The sequence below is a fragment of the Hylaeus anthracinus genome, unplaced genomic scaffold (genome assembly GCF_026225885.1).
Source record: "Hylaeus anthracinus isolate JK02 unplaced genomic scaffold, UHH_iyHylAnth1.0_haploid 11997, whole genome shotgun sequence".
In the NCBI taxonomy this organism is placed as follows: domain Eukaryota; kingdom Metazoa; phylum Arthropoda; class Insecta; order Hymenoptera; family Colletidae; genus Hylaeus; species Hylaeus anthracinus.
Genome location: NW_026534344.1, coordinates 1,777,523 through 1,798,611, shown reverse-complemented (window position 1 = coordinate 1,798,611; position 21,089 = coordinate 1,777,523). Strand labels below are relative to the sequence as shown.

The 21,089-nt window shown below is 42.7% G+C and overlaps 2 protein-coding genes and 1 non-coding gene across 6 annotated transcripts in view; all 3 read left to right on the top strand.

Annotated features, from left to right (window-relative positions):
• The window catches only part of LOC128889555 (zinc finger SWIM domain-containing protein 8 homolog), a 79,028-nt gene extending 70,405 nt beyond the window's left edge, over window positions 1–8,623 (top strand). Inside the window, exon 23 of the mRNA XM_054147278.1 lies at window positions 50–8,623. Within this exon, the coding sequence (XP_054003253.1) occupies window positions 50–116 (67 nt within the window). The 3' untranslated portion in view covers window positions 117–8,623. The remainder of the gene's footprint in view (window positions 1–49) is intronic.
• A 435-nt stretch (window positions 8,624–9,058) lies between these two features.
• Trnas-aga (transfer RNA serine (anticodon AGA)) lies at window positions 9,059–9,140 on the top strand. The gene has a single exon. It is a non-coding gene; the product is annotated as a tRNA-Ser (tRNA).
• Window positions 9,141–11,069: 1,929 nt separating this feature from the next.
• On the top strand, window positions 11,070–21,084 carry LOC128889182 (alanine--glyoxylate aminotransferase 2-like). 4 transcript variants are annotated; one of them, XM_054146586.1, is made up of 9 exons: window positions 11,070–11,205; window positions 14,792–14,871; window positions 14,981–15,099; window positions 15,865–16,099; window positions 18,238–18,331; window positions 18,531–18,739; window positions 18,817–19,042; window positions 19,217–19,615; window positions 20,735–21,084. In XM_054146586.1, exons 2-9 carry the CDS (start codon window positions 14,807–14,809, stop codon window positions 20,840–20,842), a joined length of 1,455 nt encoding a protein of 484 aa, XP_054002561.1. In that variant the 5' UTR covers window positions 11,070–11,205; window positions 14,792–14,806; the 3' UTR covers window positions 20,843–21,084. The 4 variants fall into 4 exon arrangements, with proteins under 4 accessions (XP_054002561.1, XP_054002559.1, XP_054002558.1 ...); XM_054146584.1 differs by having other exon boundaries at window positions 11,101–11,247; XM_054146583.1 differs by lacking the exon at window positions 11,070–11,205 and adding an exon at window positions 13,332–13,492.
• The last annotated feature ends 5 nt before the right edge of the window (window positions 21,085–21,089 follow it).

The window sequence follows — 21,089 nt, the reverse complement described above, 5'->3', positions numbered from 1 at the left end:
AGAGCCAATAACACGAATATATCGTGCGACGAAAAATTGTTTTACGCAGATCTCAGTCGGTTAACAAGGAGTTGTGGGCGCAAATCAACGCGGCGCTTCAGCAGAATGGCAAATGACACAGAGCGGAGCCAGGCGTGACGTGGCTCACCTCCCTCCCACATCCTCAGCCTCCCCAATCACCCACCCCCGCAGCCTCCTCCACCGACGACGACGAGATCCCCCGTGGTACAGTATCGGCGTCCTGTCATTCTCATCCACGGAGCGTCACGTACGTTCACGGGCTGGGCACCCTCGACAAGTGCGAACCGGATCTCTACAAGCGTGAATCGTCGACGTCGGAGCGTCGCCAGCGCGCGTCGTTCTGCTACAATCGTCGGACCAACCAGGGTTAGGATATCGTCGATAATCGCTTAACTTTCGCAGAGAAGGAGATCGATCCACGCTGAGCCCGGACGTTGTTCCCAACTTTAGTTAATGCGCTCCGCGAGGAATATGTCTGCTGACGTGATTAATGCATAATCACGTGGGTGAACATACACTTCATCGTTCGCCGGACCGTTTCCAGGAAGATTGAGAGAGAGAGAGAGAGAGAGAAAATATATAGAAGCGATAGAGAAACAGTATATATTACACAGATATCAAAACGCATCGTTAACGGCGCCATTTGTTTTTGAATCAAAAATAATAATTTAAAAAAAAAAAAAAATGTGTAGAAAGAGGAAATGAAAAAGGAAATGGGAATGTACATGGGAATGAAAATGGAAAAAATACGAGGAAAAGAAGAAAAACAGAGAGAGTGATATTGATAGAGATATATATATATATATTCTGTATTAAAGGATAAATCAAAAAAAGTTGAGATCTCTCCGGACCTGCGCGATCACTGTCTCACACCGATGTAGGAGAGAATCGTTGGGTTTCACACATCACACACGGGAATCGTTTCCTTTTTTTAGTTAGACTTTGAGCACGTCTTTAGCCGCGATTAGATAGGAAATTTTTATTTTTCATTCGTATATAGATAGGATGAATTCTTGCGTTTTATTTTATTTTTGTAAACAATTAAACAAATTCTCAACATCGATAACAACGTCTATTTATATAAGGGACGATATAAGGTCTGATCCATATATAAGTGACGATTACTTAATACTTCGTCGTCGATGAAATTTTAATGGAAGTAAACGAACGTCTTTACTAATCCTGAAAGGATAGTCGACACCTTATCCAATACCCAAGACCTCTTTTTTCCCCCTTCTAACCCTCTTTTGGTTTATTTTGCTATCGATTATATTTTGTCGCTCTACTTTTGTTTCATGTAAATTTACTTTTTTTTTTTTTTTTATTAATTATATGTTATAGGGATATACTATACGCACGTTCGCAACAATATTCTTGTTTTGTCCTTGACGACAATCCGTAAACGAAATGATCTCTGTAATTTTTAAATTAAAAATAATGTGACATATGAATAAAGCAAAATTGTAGCTGACGTTACACCTTCGAACTTCAGCCACCCGCCCACGCAGCGAACAGCCCTCCGCGCATACCAGAACCATAAACAATCACAATCGAAACATTTTCGCGAATGTACAGATATTTCAGTGTATTCAGTTTTTGGTTATGTCCCTTTCCTCGTTTAAGCCACGATGCTTCCTAAACACGTTTAGTTTGCTTTTTCTTTGATGTAAAATTCGTTTTTGCCAATTCCCAAAACCCAGCGTAGTCGAATCCAGCTTCTAAATAGAAAATTGAACCTGTTATTGCAAAATGAAACATCTCGATGAGATCGGTTGCTTCGTGGTTTTGCGATCGAGTGGAAATTGGTGTTGGAATTCAAAATACGAGAACAATTACTGAGATTCGCATTCAGCGTTATAGCGAGAATGGTATAAGTAATTTTTGTTTTTTTTTTTTTTTTTTTTTAGTACAGGGTCTGAGCAGTGTCTCGTCGAAGTCTCTGCGAAATGTTTCCGCATAAAAGAGATTCTATTTGAAGAGATGATGGTGTTCATCGTCCGAGAATTATGCGATCTCACCGTTGTTGCGCGCAGTCATGCTGTTTTTATTGTTGAAAATTTAACAGAGAAGACACGTATATGTATTAGCCTACTGCAAACTCACTTTAACTTATGCAACGCGTTCTCTGCTTACAGCGGTGTTGGATTATCCGAGAAAATGGGAATTCGGTCTTGCAAATTGACAGTCTCGACTGCACTGCTTTTACGTAGTCATTTGCGTAATTTATTACAAATCCTTCCCAATTGTCATATTTAGAACTAGTCGGGCTGAGAATATGAGAACTCACAAGGAAAGGAACTCACAACTGTTAAAATTACGATAAAATTCCCATCGTAGTATCGAAATTAAAATAAAAATTGAATTGGAAGGTATCGGGAGGAATTCAGCGCAGTCGAGGTGGTGGAATGTTTCTCGAGAATCCATAAGATTCCTTCAACGCTCGTTTTTGTCGCTCGATTCAACCCTCGTCGCGAAAGAGACGCGTCGCAAACTGTACTCGAGTATTTTCACGCCCCTTGTTTGAATAGTGCCATGCGACTGGACGTATCCTGTCCGTAGATAGTAAGAAGACTAAATAAATTGTGCGGAAAAAAAAAAATGAGTAAAATGAAAAAAAGCAAGATAAAAGTAAATGGCACTGCCACTAATTAACAATACCGAGACGACGGTCATGGGAAGAGCAATATTAAGCGTTAGCCTTGCTCTGGCGCGATACAGCGACCATAAAGAGCGTAGTATTCTTCTGTGCCTGCGAAGTTGAGGCTCGAACGTCTTCAAAATTATCCCACGTGGACTAAACAACCATTCAACAGTTTTCAGGCTGCGGATTTTACGCATTTATGGTGTATAGTAATATGGAAACCATTTACAATATATATATGTAGAATATATTTTATAAAGTATATATCAGAATATTAATGTTTCATTTAGTGTAAGTGAAATATTAAAATCTAAAATCCGCAGTCTTGTTATTCTAGTCGATTCTAAATATACTTAGTCTACCGAGTTCCATTGTTCCCCAGTAAAATGTCGAGATCTATTGCATTCTAATTTCGCGCGGATCAATTGGTTATCGCGATCCATCCGTGGTATCTCTGATATAGCCGAGAAACATGATTTACGACGTAAACTTTATGTAATACAAACGAATCTCTAGATAAACACGTCCGATTTATAGCGTTGCGGTTCTAGACACCCGAACAACAATCTATCTCGACGATATCTCTTTCGACAATGAGCTAACGTTTTTCTCCTATCCTTTTCGAGGACCTTCAGAAACAATTTATGACAAACAAGAGCAATTTGCTTCGCCTCGACAAAGTAATTAAGGAGATACGAGTCCGCGAGACCTCCAAAAAATGCGGCTAACGGAATATTTCGAACTAAAAAATTGACTGCAACCCCACAAGTTTCCATCTTTGGAGTGCTATACTACCTCAAACTACTTTTCCATCGATAATCGACTCATTCGCGTCGAGCCTCGACTCTCGTAATTTTCGTCCGCTCGGAAACGAGTTGGCAACAACAGAGATGGGCAGAGTTTCATTTCGAATAATAAATGACTTGTGAACGCATCGCGTAGCAATTTATTATAAACTGTTCCATTGAACAATTATAAGCTATTACTGGTGCAACGTTAAATTCTATGTGAAATTCACTATCGAAACCACCAACCAATATCAACAACCCTCAAAAACTGTTAATCGAGGATTCTAAAAATACAAATTTTTGAGGATTTTTGATTTCGACTTCACGAGTCACTTAATAATAAACGACCATGCTCAGAATTTCCCTTGATCGATCCATATTTGTTAATTTTTTATTCCAAAGTAAAATTCCATTCCATGATTAAGATTGTAATTGTTATCGCACCACCGAGGTCGTTCATCTTTCATTCGTTATTCGACATGTTTCCTCAGATAAGAAATTCGCCCATCTCCGTGCATCAAGTGTCGTGCAAACGATTTGCGTCACGTTCGTAGACTATAAAACTTAAGATAAGCGTCGCGCTCGTAACTCCGCGTACACGGGATGATTCTAAACTTCTAACAACCACGTCCGCGAGTGCTCGTGTTATCCGAGCGATTCCTTTTGTTTTTTTTTTTTTTTTTTTCGATCGTCGGGGCAAACAACGACGACGATCGTCGGGCAAACACGTCGCAGACGTGTCGGTGGGCGCGTTGTAAATTTCCGTCGCGATCGGAATCTCGAAATAAAACATTTGTAGCGTGGGAGGAAATCGTTTTCAGGTGTTCGAATCTCGCGTGACGAACGACGAGTCTATTCCGACTGCAGTAAATGTGCGTTCGATCTTACTGGTTGGTCGTTTGGAATGCAGCAGGGAAGGGCAAACCGTTACTTACAGTCTCAGGAACTTGCAAGTCCAAGACTATCATCTCAGTGACGCCCAAGTCCGAAGCTTTCGGAGTTATAGTTCGTATTAAAAGGGAACACGTCAGGGACCTATCGAGTCACTGGTCGCTATGCTTTAGACTTGCAAACCAAGGGTTAAAGGCTGAAATACAGTACTTTCTATCCGAATGAAAATTTGCCCATCTCTGGAACGCAGCACCTCATTAACACGTGCCTGCACAGTGGCGTGCCGAAAAATTTACCCTCAGAACAGACTATTATATTTAGTTTCTACTGTAAATGCGATCTCGTGCCCAGAGTATCCAGGATCGGTTCAGCTGGTCTATCTTCTAAAGTATCTTCGTGGAACAAAGCCTGATCTCCGAATAGCGCTATATAAAAATTGAACGCGTACCTAATTCCCTAATCCGACAGCTGAACCACCCTAACTGGCGCCAGATTGTCCGTACCTCTAACTTCAAATAAAAAGAAAAAAAAAAAAAAATATAGGTAATAATGCTTGAGGAGGTGGGTGGCGACGTTCGAGTGTAAATTTCATTCACGCCCGCCCCGTATGTACACATATAAATACGAAGAATAGTTGCGATCCAGTTCGCGAAACTGATCCATAAGCGCCGTTAGTATTTGCTCTAGATTCACTCTTGCGTGTTGTGCACATAATCGATAGCGTTTATCCATAGGCGTAGGACGTCTTTTGCTAGCCTACTTAGCGTTTTAGACGGGGACACTAGGTATTAGCGATCCCATTTTTTCACTTAGACGGAATGCAGGTGTGGACGTGGCCACGGGCGAACAGCTATATCGCCCGTGGGTCGATTGTTAAATGATTTATGGGGACGTAACGGATCTTAGGCCCGAACGTAGAACTGCTAGATCTCCTCATGCTCGACCACGCGATTCTTTCGCGTAATCCCTTCAACGGCGGTGGTGTGGAATACTCCAACGCGATCAGCGGCCGTTTCGCTAGGCTAAGTACGAGCGTGTGAATAATACTCGCGTTTCTACAGTGAAACAACGTGAAAAACACAACTCGCAACTGACTTCCTTCGTGACCCATGTTCAGGAAATGTTCTACCGCTCCACGGACCATCTCGAATTCCGTGGCAAGTCAATGGCGATTTGTTGTCACTAAGGATAGCTAGTAAAATCCGACACAGGGACGTCTTCTATCGAAAACACGTAAACTACCTTGTCAGGCACTTGCAAGTCTGGTATTGTCACGTCATCGAGTCAGAAGCTTGTCAGTTAACAGTATTTTCAAGTATCAAGAATTTCACGAGTCTAACATTCTTATGACACGAATTATCACATCTAGGACTTGCAAGTCCCGACTGTCATAGTAGAAACTTGTTGGTCGTGGCTTGTTCGGTCTTGATTTTTATCCGAGAGAATACGTCAGAACCGGCAAGTCACTGACTTTCATGTCAATGATTAGCAATTCACGAGTTGCAGAAGTAGTAAGCAGGTATACCAATACTGGTACAGTCACCATGTCAACGATCGATGAATCGTCAGCTATCCTATCACCGCGTCATTCTCACCAGTCGAGTCTTGATCGAAATGAAACAACGCCACGAGATACGTGCTGCAGCAACGGCGAGCGTTCATAGAACATTTTCTGCACATCGTGCGCTTCTTTCTGTATCTGTATCGTTATCAATTTTAGAAGAAAAGCGGCACGAGTAAATAAAGAGAGTATATTGGGAAGCGATAAAATATCTATATTTTTACACTTAGTCGAAAAGAACTGAAGAAAATTTCGAAGAATGAAAAAAAAAAAAAAAGAGAAGAAGAAGAAGAAGAAGAAGAAGACGATGATGACGATGAAAACGAAGAAGTGTTTCCTCACAAATCTGAAATATTTGGTCCTTTGGTATTCGACTAGAGAAACCCCCTCTCGAAACCCAACCTTGTACGAGTAAAATATACGTGTACGTTTATACATAGAGATTTAAAAAAAAAAAGGAAAAAAAAAAAAGAAAAAAGAAAAAAAAAAGAGAGAAATTACCAGGGAAACGGACGGATTCCCCGGCGAGGATATAAATGCAAACGAAAATGAAGCCATCGTGGAACTCGGTGTCTGTAAATATTACACGGCGTCGTTCAATTTTTCGCGCGTGCGCAAATGTAACGATAGAGCGTTTCGTTTCGTTTCTTTTTCATTTATTTCTTCATTTATTTTCCAAATCTCTAGCGCGCAGGGCAATCGCAAAAGCAAATCGCTGAATAGGTGTATCGGCAGATGCAGAACGCGTGTAGGCCTTCGTCTAGTCTGATTGCAATTCGAGCTGTCACTAGCAGCTTCGTAGAAACGCGAGGTCCTAGAAGAGAGTTAGACGGCGAAAGAGATCTTGATCGCGACGAAGCGAGAGAAACGAGGCAACGCGACGAAACATAGGCGAGAAGACACGAATCTTTTGTCTTTAACCTCTCCGGTACCGAATGCACAGGCCAAACACTGTTTCAAGACAAAGACTGGTTACACTAGAGCCTATCACACTAAGTACTTAGTAAATCGGAACTATCGCGTTTGAAACTGTTCGATCTAAGGGCTATGTTAAAGATTGATTAGGTTACACTGTTCACTGCGAGCACTTGCAAGTCAAATTACGTCATGTCAACGACTTGTGAATCGAGGGATTCAATCATCGCGTCATGGGACTTGCGAGTCTCGGACTGCTCCGTTTGAAACTGTTCGTATGACTTTGCAAGTTAATGATTTTTAGATGGAAGTACACGCTTTTTATTCCATCGATTTGTAACGATGTACCTTCTCCCAGATACTATTTATACAAAATTTATTGCGGCAGACAGGTGAGCACCGTACCGAAGTGGTTAAAGAATCGTTGATCAATCGAGCAATTATAAGATTGTACATACACGTTAATTATAGATGCGAGCAATTTGCGCGAAACGCGAATTATAAGGAAATTTAGGCAAGATTAATCGATCTCGGCGCTGGAAGCTCGAAATTTTGTTTTCTTCGCGGCTGAAAGGCGACCTATCGGAGCGAGACGAGAAAGAAAACTCGTAGGTAGCAATGAAACAATGAAATAATAGAGAAAGGTGGGATGGGACCCCTTCTTTGGTCGTTCGATATTTCTCGCCTCCCTCGGGTCATCGACAGAAACAACGAATCGGTAGGATTTTTATTTCGACACGTGCTCTCTATCGTCCACGAAACTTTGCACAGGGTGTACAAAGATTAAGAATCACGACTTTCACGAATCTACACGTCCGTTTAATCTACATTGTCTAACAAAAATGAACAATTTTTAACCGCAGAAATCGCAAAGAAACGTAAAGATCTGGCGTTTCGAGATCACGATGAACGTTAAGGCAGGATTTCACCCCATCCAGATGTTTGAATGAACCCCTGAAAGTCCTGACGGTTAATATTCGTGCATCCTTGTACATCAAACGATGAAGAGAAAAGGAGAACCGGTGGAGCTTCAGGGATATTCGCGAGCGTTTAGCGAGGCTCGTTTAGATCGAACGAGATGATCGAGGAGAGTCCAGAGATTCTTTGCGCTTCGAGGTAGATGGTCGAGAGCGATGGGGAGTGGAAACGAAGCTTTTGAAATTGTAAATTCGACGTTGTTTCGCGTGAATTCAGCGGGACAGGGAGTCGCTTGTTGCAAAACCGTGCAATCGTGCCCTTTCGGTGATGCTTACCATCGAGAAAGGGGACGAACAATGTTTTCGATCAGGATGTTTTGTTGCGTTCCGACAGAGCGATGTCCCGCGACTGTTCCGTTGAATCTGTCGCGTGCGAAATTTTACTCTTTGCCGTTGACTGGATTTCATGATAATTATATCGCGTTTACTATTCTATTTGCGAACGATCGATCGCTTTCTTCGGACTTGCAATTCACATTGCAACAACGACAAATTGTATTCTACGTTTGTGAAAGGCGTGCGATCGCGTTTCTTCGATTTCGGTATCGTTGACGCGTTAAACGGTCAAACATATTACAGGGGAGATGTGTAACGGAGGATTGTAATCGACGGTTAAACTTATACAGTCTCGACGAGAGAAATCATTTTTTGTGTCGAACGAGTATAAATGAAATTCTACGAGGTAAGCCACTTGGTTCGCTGTACTTGATTAACGTAGATATCAGTATATTATAATGTCTATTAAATAAATTTCAATTTCAAATTGCGTCCTTCGTCTGTTATCTTTCTATTGTATCGATCCACTGAAATACAATTTTTCATTTCATAAGTCTAGTTTCCTGTTCCTACCTATGAAAATAAGCGCGCGACTAAGGTACCATCGGATCGAGGACTCGCAACATGGGACGGGTTCAAACCAGAGGACCAACAGGTGAGGAATCAAGAAATGACAAATTTCTTAGAGACTCGCAATCTAACTATCGCGTCAGATGAGACCAACATATTGGATACTTACAGGATTCAGACTGTTACATAGATCCATGGAGACTTGGGACTACCGCACCAGTCTATATACTACGCTTTGGGGTGGAACAAAACTGAAAATCATTTTTTAGGTTATCTAAATGTTCTATTTTTACAAGGAAATTCATTTATGCAAAGGAATTTTCTTTAGTCTCGAGAATAAAACTTTCCACTCCGTGCTATATATGTTGTCAGTCTTATTTGCAGGTGAAAACTGGACTAAACGCAATGAACGAACGTAGCAGTCGTGGCCGAGTGGTTAAGGCGTCTGACTAGAAATCAGATTCCCTCTGGGAGCGTAGGTTCGAGTCCTACCGACTGCGGAAAGGTGAACATTTTTTTTTTCTTTTTTTTTTTTTTTTTAATCATCGACAGTAGTAACATTTCTTAAGAATATTTCGTAGAATTCCACGTCGAAATTTAATTCGTGATAACTATTTCAACTTGACCAGTTGTTTGTGCACTTGCACTTGTCAATAAATTGGTGACCCGTAAGTTACTTCGAAGATTCCACTGTAAATAATTTCCTTGATATTATCTCCGTGCTCTCAGAGTCTAAAATTGTTCATCTGCTTCCCCTTTCTCGTAAAAAGTTCGCCAACCTCTGATTCAGCAGCGGTTCGCGCCGCTGGAAGGTTTCGTATCGTCGCCAACGTTATCAACTACAAGAACGACGTGACCTCTTACGCAAGCGGAGGAAATAATCGCGCGTTACGCCGCGGGCCGCGTCGTTTAGCCAATGGACTCTTGCAAAACAATTTGCAATTTGCATACCGTCGAAGATTCGACGAGAAGAAACCAGAAGATTGCAGGGCGCCAGACTGCGATATCGTGCAGTGGACGTGGGCGAACTTATCCCGACAGAAGTTAACGAATAAAAAATTAGCAGCTTTGGAATCGCTATTTGTTCGACGGAAAAATGATTATATAAATGATTATTGGTCTATCGATCTGATGTAGGTCTAGAAACTTGAAGAATAATCTTTTTTGAGATGAAGTTTCAGATACACGCAATAGAAGAAGGTTGCAAACGCATCGGTAGGAGATTAGGGTGTCGTGATAGTGGCTATCACGCGCGTTTCACTATCGTCCACGTGCGGCACGTGTCATCGTACGTGTTTACCTTCGTGTTACTCTGTCGCACCTTGTTCGATGTTTGCTCTCAAACGCAGATCTCGTGTCTGTGTCGAGACTTTCTTGCTGAAAAGTTTCGATAGTTTGTTTTTGAACGGAACTTGAACTCTAACTAATTAAATACAGAAAAACATTTTGTTTACGAGTAACTGCGTCGCAAATCGACAAGCTCGCGAAGGTGAAGAAAAACCAGGGCCGGATGAATAATGGAAAATTTCTGAGTGTCTCGTTGAAATGCACGGCAAATGCTGGTCTATGCTAATGAAATTCATTTGCTGAATGTTTATTACCAATCGTTTTTGTCTCGTGGACACGCTTTCGCCTCGCGTGACGCCTGGATCGTCCAGCTGGCAAAAGAAATCTAACATTGTTTGACGATCGTACGCGCGACCGACAAACGGAATCATTCGCGTTAGTTCGCAACGATAATCTGTCAATAACAACGATAACGATCAAGGAGCTCGGGGAAATTTTCCATTGGGAACTCTCGACGAGCAAACGGGTTTGCACAGGTGCGAGATGTTCGATGAGAGAGTGCACGCTCATCTCGAAATGACAGAGATATTTATTGAAACGAATACATGCCGATTACTTATGCGGTAGTATAGAGACTCAGGCAGTGACAAGGAAAGTAATATCTTACTGGATCTTCAGAAAGCAAATCGATTTTAGGAAATTTTTAATATCAAAATTGAATCTGCAATGTAGAAAGTTTACATATGAGATTTAATCGACGTTATATGAATATTCATTATATTAAATCTGTGCGAGTAAACAACGTCAAGATTAAATTCATTAATCTAGGAGAACACGATCGAAATAAAATTAATTACGTCCACGCTGAATGAAAAATTCTTTTTGTCAAATACCAGGAAGAAAGGCCGATTAACATTCGATTGTCCAGATATCGATCACCAGAGACAATGGAGTCGGATGAATAATAATGGAGCAGGGAACGAGAGATGATCGTGGCCGCGTGTCAGCCGAGAAAAACACTTCTATGTCGCGCTAGTCTCGTTTGTCAGTTACGATGCCAATGTCAGGCGATTATTATACACGAGGTCGCCCTCCTTTGCATGAAACTATCAATAGACGTGCGAGTTTCAGTGTATCGCGCGACGACAACGTTGTTTCAAGCGCGACGCGCGATTACGATCGATAAATCAACGATCGCCGATCGAACCGCGAGAATCCCTTTCGTCGACGATTCGGAAGAATATCGAACCGCTTCCAGAAGATATCAAACTCATCGAGGTGATTGACGCTGTCTTCGAAAATTAATTAACTCGCCACGTGGTAACGAACTAAAATTTTTGTTTCAAAATTTATTAGCGAGAAGCGAGGAACTCGTTGAACGTAACAATATTAGATTGCGCGTAGTTGCATCGTGCTCAAAATGCACAAGTGCATTTCTAATGCGTCGCGCATGCGAACGAAAAATCGCGCCCATCTCTGGCACTCTGATCCAGTTCCATTAATCGACGCCTATCGATTCGAGAGTTTGCTTACCCCGTGAACGTGCATGCGTCGTTACCGAACCAACGACCAATTACGTTCACGCACGATAAAACCAGCCCACTTCTCGCTCGCAATCAGTTCTTCGACTCGCGGTTATCGTTCACAAATACGCGAGCGTGATTGATTTCACCTAGTCACGTGCCGGCGTAATTTAATCGCCGTGCTCGAAAGGCGAAATAACGATTTGCAAAACTGGCTTTCGACAAAATCGATCGTTGAGTTGTTTCGTTAATATTATATTTCTCATTTGTTTCGTTTCTCTTAACAACGATTTATGGCGTAGCAATAAATTCTCTAGTCTCTAGTCGAATCAAATTTATTTGTCCAAATTCTAATTATTTTATCCGATCACGTAGTGTCCTACAGACGCTATCTTTCACCGTGTCGTCCGAATTAGCGAGAATCAAAAATAAAGCCCGCTGATTTCAGGCACTCGATGATAAAGCTTATCCGAAATTACGCTAAACGAGATTGGAGTAACTCGTGCCGAAATCCGATCTGTAATTTTATGCAGCAACGATAACAATGCGCTGTTTTATGTAATACGATAAGGACAGGATAAAAACAATGAATGACACCCCATCACGAATTCGTTAAAACGGAGCTTGTCCCGAAGGCTCATTCGGCGTCGCACTACTATCGTCGATTAAATAACGCATGCAAAGTAATAGTTCAATTATATAGCGACAACTGCGTTCTTGCCACAATCGACGCGGTTCTATTGCGTTTCTATTTTTCACGGTCACCTATTATTAGTTCCCGCAACGCTAGTCCTATCGCAACTTTTCCACGAGGGAATTTTACTGGAACTCGTTAGAATGAATTTGAAAATTTTACTGTTTTTAGAATTGCTACGACAAAATACATTATTCAACAAGAACTTTACTACGCACGGCGACGCTTGGATTCAGTCACGCTTCTTCCACCTTTTTGGAATATAATTTACCATCACAGCCTCGCTAGATTCCTCCTTACCCATTTATCTTGCAACATTTATGACGACTATTCCTCCTCGACGAGGAGTGCCAAGAGAAAAACTGGATCTACGCGGTTTGATCACCGACGTTCTTCAAATTTTACTTCATCCGATAAACAGTCCCGTCACGTTCCTCTGCCTCGATGTCGTAAGAGCCGCGAAGCGCTCTTCCTCCTCGCAATATCTCCGTTGGTGTATCCGGCACCGAAACAGAGAAGTGGCGGAATTGATTGGAGCGTCAGCGATCCCACTTCGTTCAACCTATGTATCGTTCTTCTGATTCCACTCTATTCAACGAACAATCACGGACCTCCAACCGTTTCCTTTTATTATCTACTTTTGCACTGCCCGCACTCGACTGCGACTCTTCAAACAAACCGGGCCCCTAACAAGCAAGATCGAACTCCAGTTCTCGCTGGATGTTCGTCGATCAAAAATTGGACAGATGGAGGGTTTGGTAGAACGTTCATAGAGGAGTTCATAGTGAAAGGAGTGTACCGAAGAACTTTCCTGAAACCCTGTCCCATTCCAAGACCCCTATCAGCGATGGGCGAAGCCCTAGACTTGGAATAAATCTGAAGTTTGCCGATGTGTTTGTCTCGTTTCCTTCTTTGGAAAATGTTCGACAGAAGAAACGAGACAAACACGCATCGGCAAACTTCAGATTTATTCGAAGCTTAGGGTTTTTTGCCCATCACTGGCTTCCATTTTCCCTGTGTCCTGTTCAGTTCAACCCCCTCGTTAAGTGGGTCTTGAAAAATTGTGTCGGAGGTGGCGATAGGAGCAATCGAAAGAATAGTCTCGATCCTGTGTCGGCTTGCACGCGTCGCGATTAGCGAAGGCGATGATAATGCGTCCGCTGGGGTGGGGCAACGAGTGTTCTAACATCGCTTTAGGGCGAAGAGGACAATGCGCGCGCAGCCCCCCGCTTTCTTCCGCACAATCGGCAAGCTCTATATATGACGTCACCGGAGTAGGTCGCGGCACTGAGCTGACGGCTGCATTCAGAAGTCGAGGAACCGTGATTTACTATTACCACGAGTTCAGGTACGATCATCGCCGTCTACGCTCCTTCTGTCAGGCAATCTGAGCGCGCGTGGGCGTTCCTTCGTGACGAAACGCTTTCGCGGGCTACTTTCTGCGCGCGTCCCGTTGAATACTTCATCGTTCGCGCCTTCGGCGCCTACCGTGGTCCGTTTCAAGTTCTTTTCACTCGTTTCGATCCATGAAAGATCTGTTGTTCATTCGCGCGATCGAATGGGTCGTTTTGTGTTGATTTTTCTTCTGTAATAATTGGTGACGGAGGTTTGACGTGAGGTTTTTGAAGTTGTTTGAAGTTGTTTGAAGTTGTTTGACTAACTTTTATGGAGACTTGACTTGTTCGGAGGAGTCATGGGTACATTGGGGTGATTGTCATGGTAGTGGCGATGGTTCTTCGTTAATTTTATCTCCGTTTCTTTTCATTTCTATTCGATACTCTTGCCTCTTCTTAAAATAATATAGTCCGATAACTAAATCTTCATTTGTACCATTCATGCGAAGGTATAATAAATTGCTGTAGGATTCATACATATACCAGACATAATCGTCCACGCATGCCAATAAACTTCCTCTAAAATAACTTCATGGAAACGCTGGACTTATTTATAACCCATCGTATCGGGCTGTTATGGTGCAAGTTCGGTTTAGGGGTTAAAGAAGGCGGCTCGATTAAAAGAGTATGTCAATTTAAATACAGTGATAAGTGATAGCGAATACAGACGTGTACGTTATACAGAACAGAGAGATATGTTGTTTTTCCTAAAACTCGATTTATCGCGCGTCATGGCGACTATGGACGAAAGAGTGTATGGAAGTACTACTTCCACGTAGTAATCACGTGCACTTATCAGCCGCTGGAAAGTTACTTATCCCATGGGGAACGTCCGATACTCAGCTTTCACGTGTTAGTCGCTTTTCATAAATTAATTATGTGGCCATTAATCGTCTTAGATGTGTTCCCATCCGACGAGAAATTCCATGATGTTATTAGACAAAAGGGACTCTCAACGTTAGCTCTAGATAACATCGAAGGAATTGCCGAAAGCCCGATATGAATATTTGTTTCATTATTGTTAAATTTCTAAAAGAAATATTAAAATAGAAACGCTTCGTCTTACTTCATTCAACTTTGATCAAAAATAAGAGATAAAACGTCATAAAATCTGGACGGTTTTTAAAGCCTCCAAAATCCCTATATAAGTAAATTCAATCGACTTCCAATTTTTTATAAAAACCTGTCAGACCTGTTAAATGCATGAATTAAAATTTCAATCAGATCTCGAATAACTTTTTATCTTTTCACAGACGTCATTTTTTGCCATGGCAGAGTCTTTGGAACAAATGCCTAAATCGGAGACGATCAGGCTCCGCGAGCGCCATATCGGGTGAGTTTGATCGATTCCTTTCCATACTCGTTGTTCGCTGTCGTCGAGCATAACGATACCGGCTTTATTAACGAGCGACGTAACACACGGGGAATAATCGTGTTCGCAGCCAGTCGTGCAAATTGTTTTACAAGTCGAATCCGCTGAAGATCGTCAGAGCCGAGGGGCAGTACATGTACGACGAGAGGGGGAATCGTTACTTGGATTGCATCAACAATGTTGCCCACGGTACGCAAAAGTATCTTATAACAGGAGGTTGTATAAATAAAAATTGTTGAACAACGAGCTTAGAAAAAACGCGGGTCAAGGAAGAGACGTAATTTATCAAATATTCCAAGCTGTTGCTGGCACGAACGTTAGAATTTATTTTATCGACCTAAGAAGAACAGGTGGAAAAGTAAAAATAAAAATACATTAACTGAAATACATTTGACTGTCAATTCGCTCATATATCAAACGGGTGTCGTAAACATTCCTACTATCATAGATATCTCGATTCCGATTCGGAAAAACAAGAGATTAATTTGAATCAAATGTCACGCGTATGGGTAGGCGGAAAAATTCAAACTTCTTCAAACATAGAAAAACACTCGGTCTAAGCCTGTATAATCTCACGCGACTCCCGACTCGCACCTCTATTATCTACATTTTCAAAATCTCTTTTAATCCCATTTAATCTCATTTTTCCAAAAATGGAATTGTATCTCCCAGATACAAATCGTTCCATTTATTACTTGGTCGATGAAAACGAGTAGTATCGTCGCTTTTAATCGGTACGGAAATTTCCACCGTGTTTATTGTCGAGAGAGTCTTTATCGTGTCGGTTTAATTTCGTTTCGCGTCCACACATTTTTCCAAAGAATTTATGACCTTGGTTTGCTTAAAAGTATTTGTTATCAACACTTTGTATATCGACAATTGAGTTGGCCTCTGTTGTTGTTGATCGATGTCAATTTCCCATGGCGGAATTAAGTAGAACACGTTTACTTACAGTCGGCCATTGCCATCCAGCGGTGGTTCGCGCTGGCCAGGAGCAAATGGCGTTGCTCTCCACCAACAATCGTTTCCTCCACGATGACCTGGTGATCTGCGCGAGTCGTCTGACTTCGCTGCTTCCGGAACCACTCTCCGTTTGCTTCCTGGTGAACTCTGGCAGCGAGGCCAACGATCTCGCCCTGCGTCTCGCTCAGACGCACACCAAGAACAGCGACATCATCACTCTCGATCAGTAAGTCAGAGAGAAGTGGAGCACGAAAATGGAAAACGACGTGCTTCGATTAAACGAGACCGCAACACGTAACGATTTCGCTCCTTGATTACTTTCGTGCGCTATGCAGGGTCACGAAGTTGACCTGGGCTTCGGAAGTTATTCGAGAATGTTTGAAAGAGACCGAGTTGCAGTTGAAGAGAAAACAGGGCGAAATGGTTGCTATGTATCGGCAAGTCGAGGTAGACTGAATTGATTGCTGGAGGTCAACACCCAATTGGAAGCTAGATAGGTGGGAAAGCATCGGTGGTGGGGGGTAGAGAGATTGGAGCGAGAAAAGTGGCCTTCGGTGGAAAATTAAGTCTGCCTCGACTCCCTGCACTCAGCAGGGCCTCGCTGCTTATGGCTTTTCCATCTCAATGTATCCTCTGTTTCGAGTGCTCGTGCCACAGATGGACATTTTCATAAATTTCAACAGCTAAACAATTCCTCTAAACAATTCCTCCAGACTTTAAATGGTCCCCTGTGAAACGTATCTAACACTCTACGATTAAAATTCTAACTTCTCCTCGATCTTGCAACAAACAGCCATCTTTGGCGCCTGTCACACGGCTTGGTCGCAAAAGAAGGAACGAAAAGTCACAGAGAAACAGTGAGAAAGCGCAACGAGATTCCGCTCCCAACGGCGGCGGGTCTCGTGCGACGATTCTGAAAGATTTACAGTGGAACCCTTTGTTCGTTTTTCGCGTAGGAGTCCTACGACTTCAACGAGAATTCTCGACGACGTCTAGTCGATAGTAGACCGGGGGATAGCCAATGCGAGAACGATCCGAATAACGGAGGGGCGTACGAGCTCGATGGTTCTTGACCACTGAGAAACGGCCACGTGTAAACGAGTTTCGTTAATGATCCATGTTTCGACCGTTGACTAATCGAGTGGGTTTTCTTTTTACCTGTTTACAGCCTGTTGATTCGTCCAGAATGTCCAACGAAGATCGATTTGGGAATCCGACGATGTCGATGGGACGCTCGCCACGACGAATTTCGACGCTTACGGTCGCCCAACATAAAGCTATTGTCGTTTTAGGTGACACGAACGTGCCACGTACGCAACACGACAAGAGGAGGCGAAATTCTGAAACAAAAGTACTCTTTTATACAATGTTAGAGAGGATTCACCGTCCTACAGGGCGATTGGAGCCGGACCTGTTGGGGACAGATGAATGTTTACGATAGGAAAGAAGCGAGGCGAGGAGTGTGCTTGCAAAGGGGGCGAGGGAGGTCGAGAGATTTAAATTCAGACGAAATTGCAATTCGATTACTCGTATTCGGACGGATAGGGATCGATCGGAAAGTTGAAGAAAAAATTGCCAAGGAAGAAGAGACCAGGGAAACCTTTCCTCTGATAAAGAAACAATTGTGACATTGTTGTTGTCAGCGTGCGAGTGCACTATTAATCTCGTGTTACACCCACGCTCGTTGCAGCTGCGCCGCACACATCTTAGTTTCATTCTCTTTTTGCTCGTAACGTTACAGCGCTTCGCAAATGACCCGTGAACCATCATAGTTGCACCGACCGCATCGAAATCTTCATTGCACGAAATTAGGTCCGTTGATAACGTAATCATACATCTCCTGCGCCCCCCCTTTGCCTTGTTACCGATACGGAAGCTAGTGTGAAGCGTATACTATGCGAGCTGAGAAGAACGCGACCTAAGATTTCAGAAAAACTACAGACAATCCTTGAAAGGTCCAAAGAAAAATTATTTCATCAAAATTTTCGCTTCCATAAAGTAACACGACCGACAGCACGAACACGAATTCTTTGTAAACGCTCAGATGCATTCTTCTCGGCTCCCAATAGTAGGTGCTCGGTTGCCCAACGGTTCAATGCAATTTTTTTTTTAATTTTTTTTTTATTTTTTTTTTTTTTTATTTTTTTCGTTTCTCGGATAGCAATCGATGAGAGAATAACATTTTCAGGGATCCTCGTTTTATCGTCGAAGACGAAAGCCAATTCTCTTAGCTTTATCTTCGCACGGAGGACAACGTAGGAGCACTGAAAAGATAAAAGATATTACTTTGTAGGGTTTAACTTAGAGAACAGACTCGGGGACTGGGGGAAGGTTTTCGTTCATCGTTGTTCTTTCTGGTTTTAGTGCTTATCACGGCCATTTGACCTCGATGATCGATATATCGCCGTACAAGTTCAACAAACCGAACGGACCTGGCAAGAAGGACTGGGTTCACGTGGTAAGGACGAATTAACTACTTTTTCTAATGCTGACTTCAACGACTTCGATGCTCCATATAAAGTTTGGTCGTAATAACCACCCTTAATAAATCCTTAATAAATCCTTAATAAATCCTTGCTATTACGAAGTACTACGGAACCGAACAAGCACGAACAAGAATTTCACGTCAAATTCATGGCGTCTCATATGCCCCCTAGGCACCCTGTCCAGACGTCTACCGTGGAAAGTATCGCGAAACCGACTATCCAGGCGAGGATCTCGGGGTGAAGTACGCGAACGACGTGAAGGACATTTGCCAGAACCTGAAGACGCAGGGTCGCAACGTCTGCGCGTTCATCGCTGAGAGCCTGATGTCCGTCGGAGGACAAATTCTACCCCCTCAGAATTATTTCAGAAACGCGTACAGGTACACGGTGTTGCCTACTTTCGACCAATCATTCTGTTCCAGCAAAGTTGGTTAATATAAAAATATCATGGGTGTAGGCACGTTCGCGAGGCTGGCGGCGTTTGCATCGCCGACGAGGTCCAAGTTGGCTTTGGCAGGGTGGGAAGTCATATGTGGGCCTTCCAAGTCTATGGCGAAGACGTCATCCCCGACATCGTCACCGTGGGCAAGCCCATGGGCAATGGACACCCAGTGGCGGCTGTCATCACCACCCCAGCCATCGCTGGAAGCTTCAAAGCCACTGGGATCGAGTACTTTAATACGGTAATTGACGAAGAATCAAATAATTTTTCGCGTGGAAACCAAGATTCTGTTACAAATACTTGGAATATATATGTTGTAAGGGATTCCACCCTCTACGGTGAATTTTTATATTTCCGGGTATTTATTCTATATTCCGTGTACTTACTTTGACTTCCTTTTCTCCGTGCACTTCAGTACGGTGGCAATCCTGTCTCCTGCGCGATAGCGAACGCCGTGATGGAAGTGATAGTGCAGGAGAATCTTCAGGAGAACGCGCTCAAGGTGGGAAAGTACTTGCTCTCCGAGCTGAGGAAGCTGGCCAAACGGAGGAAGATAATTGGTGACGTGAGAGGCGTGGGACTGTTCGTGGGTATCGAGCTGGTGCGCGACAGGACCAAGAGGATACCAGCGACAGCGGAGGCGAAGTACGTCGTCAACAGGATGAAGGACAAGAAGGTCCTCGTCAGCAGCGACGGGCCCGACGACAACATCCTGAAACTGAAACCGCCCATAGTCTTTACCATCGACAACGTCAACCAACTCGTCTCCGTCCTCGACGAGGTCCTTCAGGAAGTCGACGTAGACGGCCAAGAGGTGACTTATTCAGTATTTTTCGTTGAAACAAACATTCAAATTACGAGAGAAAATTCATTTCAGCTGGAAGTATATGTTTATGCATTTGTGGCAAGTGAAAGTATGAGGAATTTACGCGAAGTCTGTGATTATCGGAGAAGACAAAATACCGTGCGGAGAAATGAAAGAAATTATTTGAATTACTTATCGAATATATTTCTAGTTCACCAGCACGAAATACTTTTTCCCCTCAAAATTCTGCTCCACGCGGCGATGTCGGAACAATGGGATTAATAGAATAATTTCAGACTAGCCGTCGCGTTGTCTCCGTTGATTTCGCACTCGACGAAACAGAATTCGAATCACTGTCGGTTACCGAGTCCACGATACTCTGAATTGGAGAATTTCGTTTCCAAGTGGCGCGAGCGAGACCTCACCCACCGTGGAGTGGTACAATTTTTTAACGGTTGGTGCGATTATGCTGCAACGCCACGAAAAATGTGGTCAACGACGACAGAGTCGGTGATGTAATTTCTTCCGTTAATCTGCGAACGCGTAATCTGTTTTTCCTAATGGAGTCCCTGACATTGCAACTAGATTGTGATAATGTTGCAGAAAAACGATAAGCACGCTTGCATCATTTTTTATCGGACCGGCACGTGTCCCGCTAACCGGTGTCTTAGATCGAGAATTGTTTGAAAAACTCGACGGGTGATGTTAGTTTCTTCATTCAGAAAACATTTGAGGATAGGTGGCATTTTTGATATTAAAAAGTATCATCACATTCTAGAATTTTATTTAATGGGCATGCATAACATTACCACTTTTTATATATATATATATATTGAAAGTGCCCATTTCAAACGATATCTCTCTAAGTTTTCATCAAAAAATGTTAATATATATGCAAAGTATTTCCTCCATTTAAATTACCATTTTTCAACATTTTCGTGCAGGTTAACGAGCGTTGAAATTGTTTTTATAATTCGTGAACCGTTTAAAGGGGATCGCCATTTTTGAAACTGTAAAAATAACAGTTTGAAACAAATGTTCCGGGATTATTAACGTCGAAACCGATTCGAATTCGGCGAGGTCGGAGTGACTGCGGTGAATTAATTCACGAATTCGTTTTCGTTTCAGGAATACGAGCCCATGACGATCATTAAAGCCACAATCTCGCAAATGGACGTCGAGACGGACAGTACCGCGCGCACCGCTGGGAAACCGCTTCTCGTCCGCGCTAATTAGTATTTAAGAGAATTATATTTATGAAACGCACGGCGCTTATCGCGCGATATGCTTAAAGTATTATTAACCGTGACATGGACGGCTATTGTCGTATGATTTTGTTGTGGATGTTATCGAAACAGGAATGTAAATCGATGGAGGGACATGTAATTGTATAATTAAGTTCCATTCGTCGTTAACGAGTGGAGGATGAGATGACCAAAAAAAAAAAAATATATTTTAATAAATGTTATTTTTCCGTATCTGT

What these genes read in the sequence shown, in the direction of transcription:
- LOC128889182 (XM_054146586.1), top strand. Translation starts at nt 14,807, where the DNA reads ATGGCAGAGTCTTTGGAACAAATGCCTAAATCGGAGACGATCAGGCTC. An exon ending in CTCCGCGAGCGCCATATCGG is followed by an intron (nt 14,872 to 14,980) that starts GTGAGTTTGATC and finishes TCGTGTTCGCAG; the next exon opens with CCAGTCGTGCAAATTGTTTT. An exon ending in AGAAGGACTGGGTTCACGTG is followed by an intron (nt 18,332 to 18,530) that starts GTAAGGACGAAT and finishes TATGCCCCCTAG; the next exon opens with GCACCCTGTCCAGACGTCTA.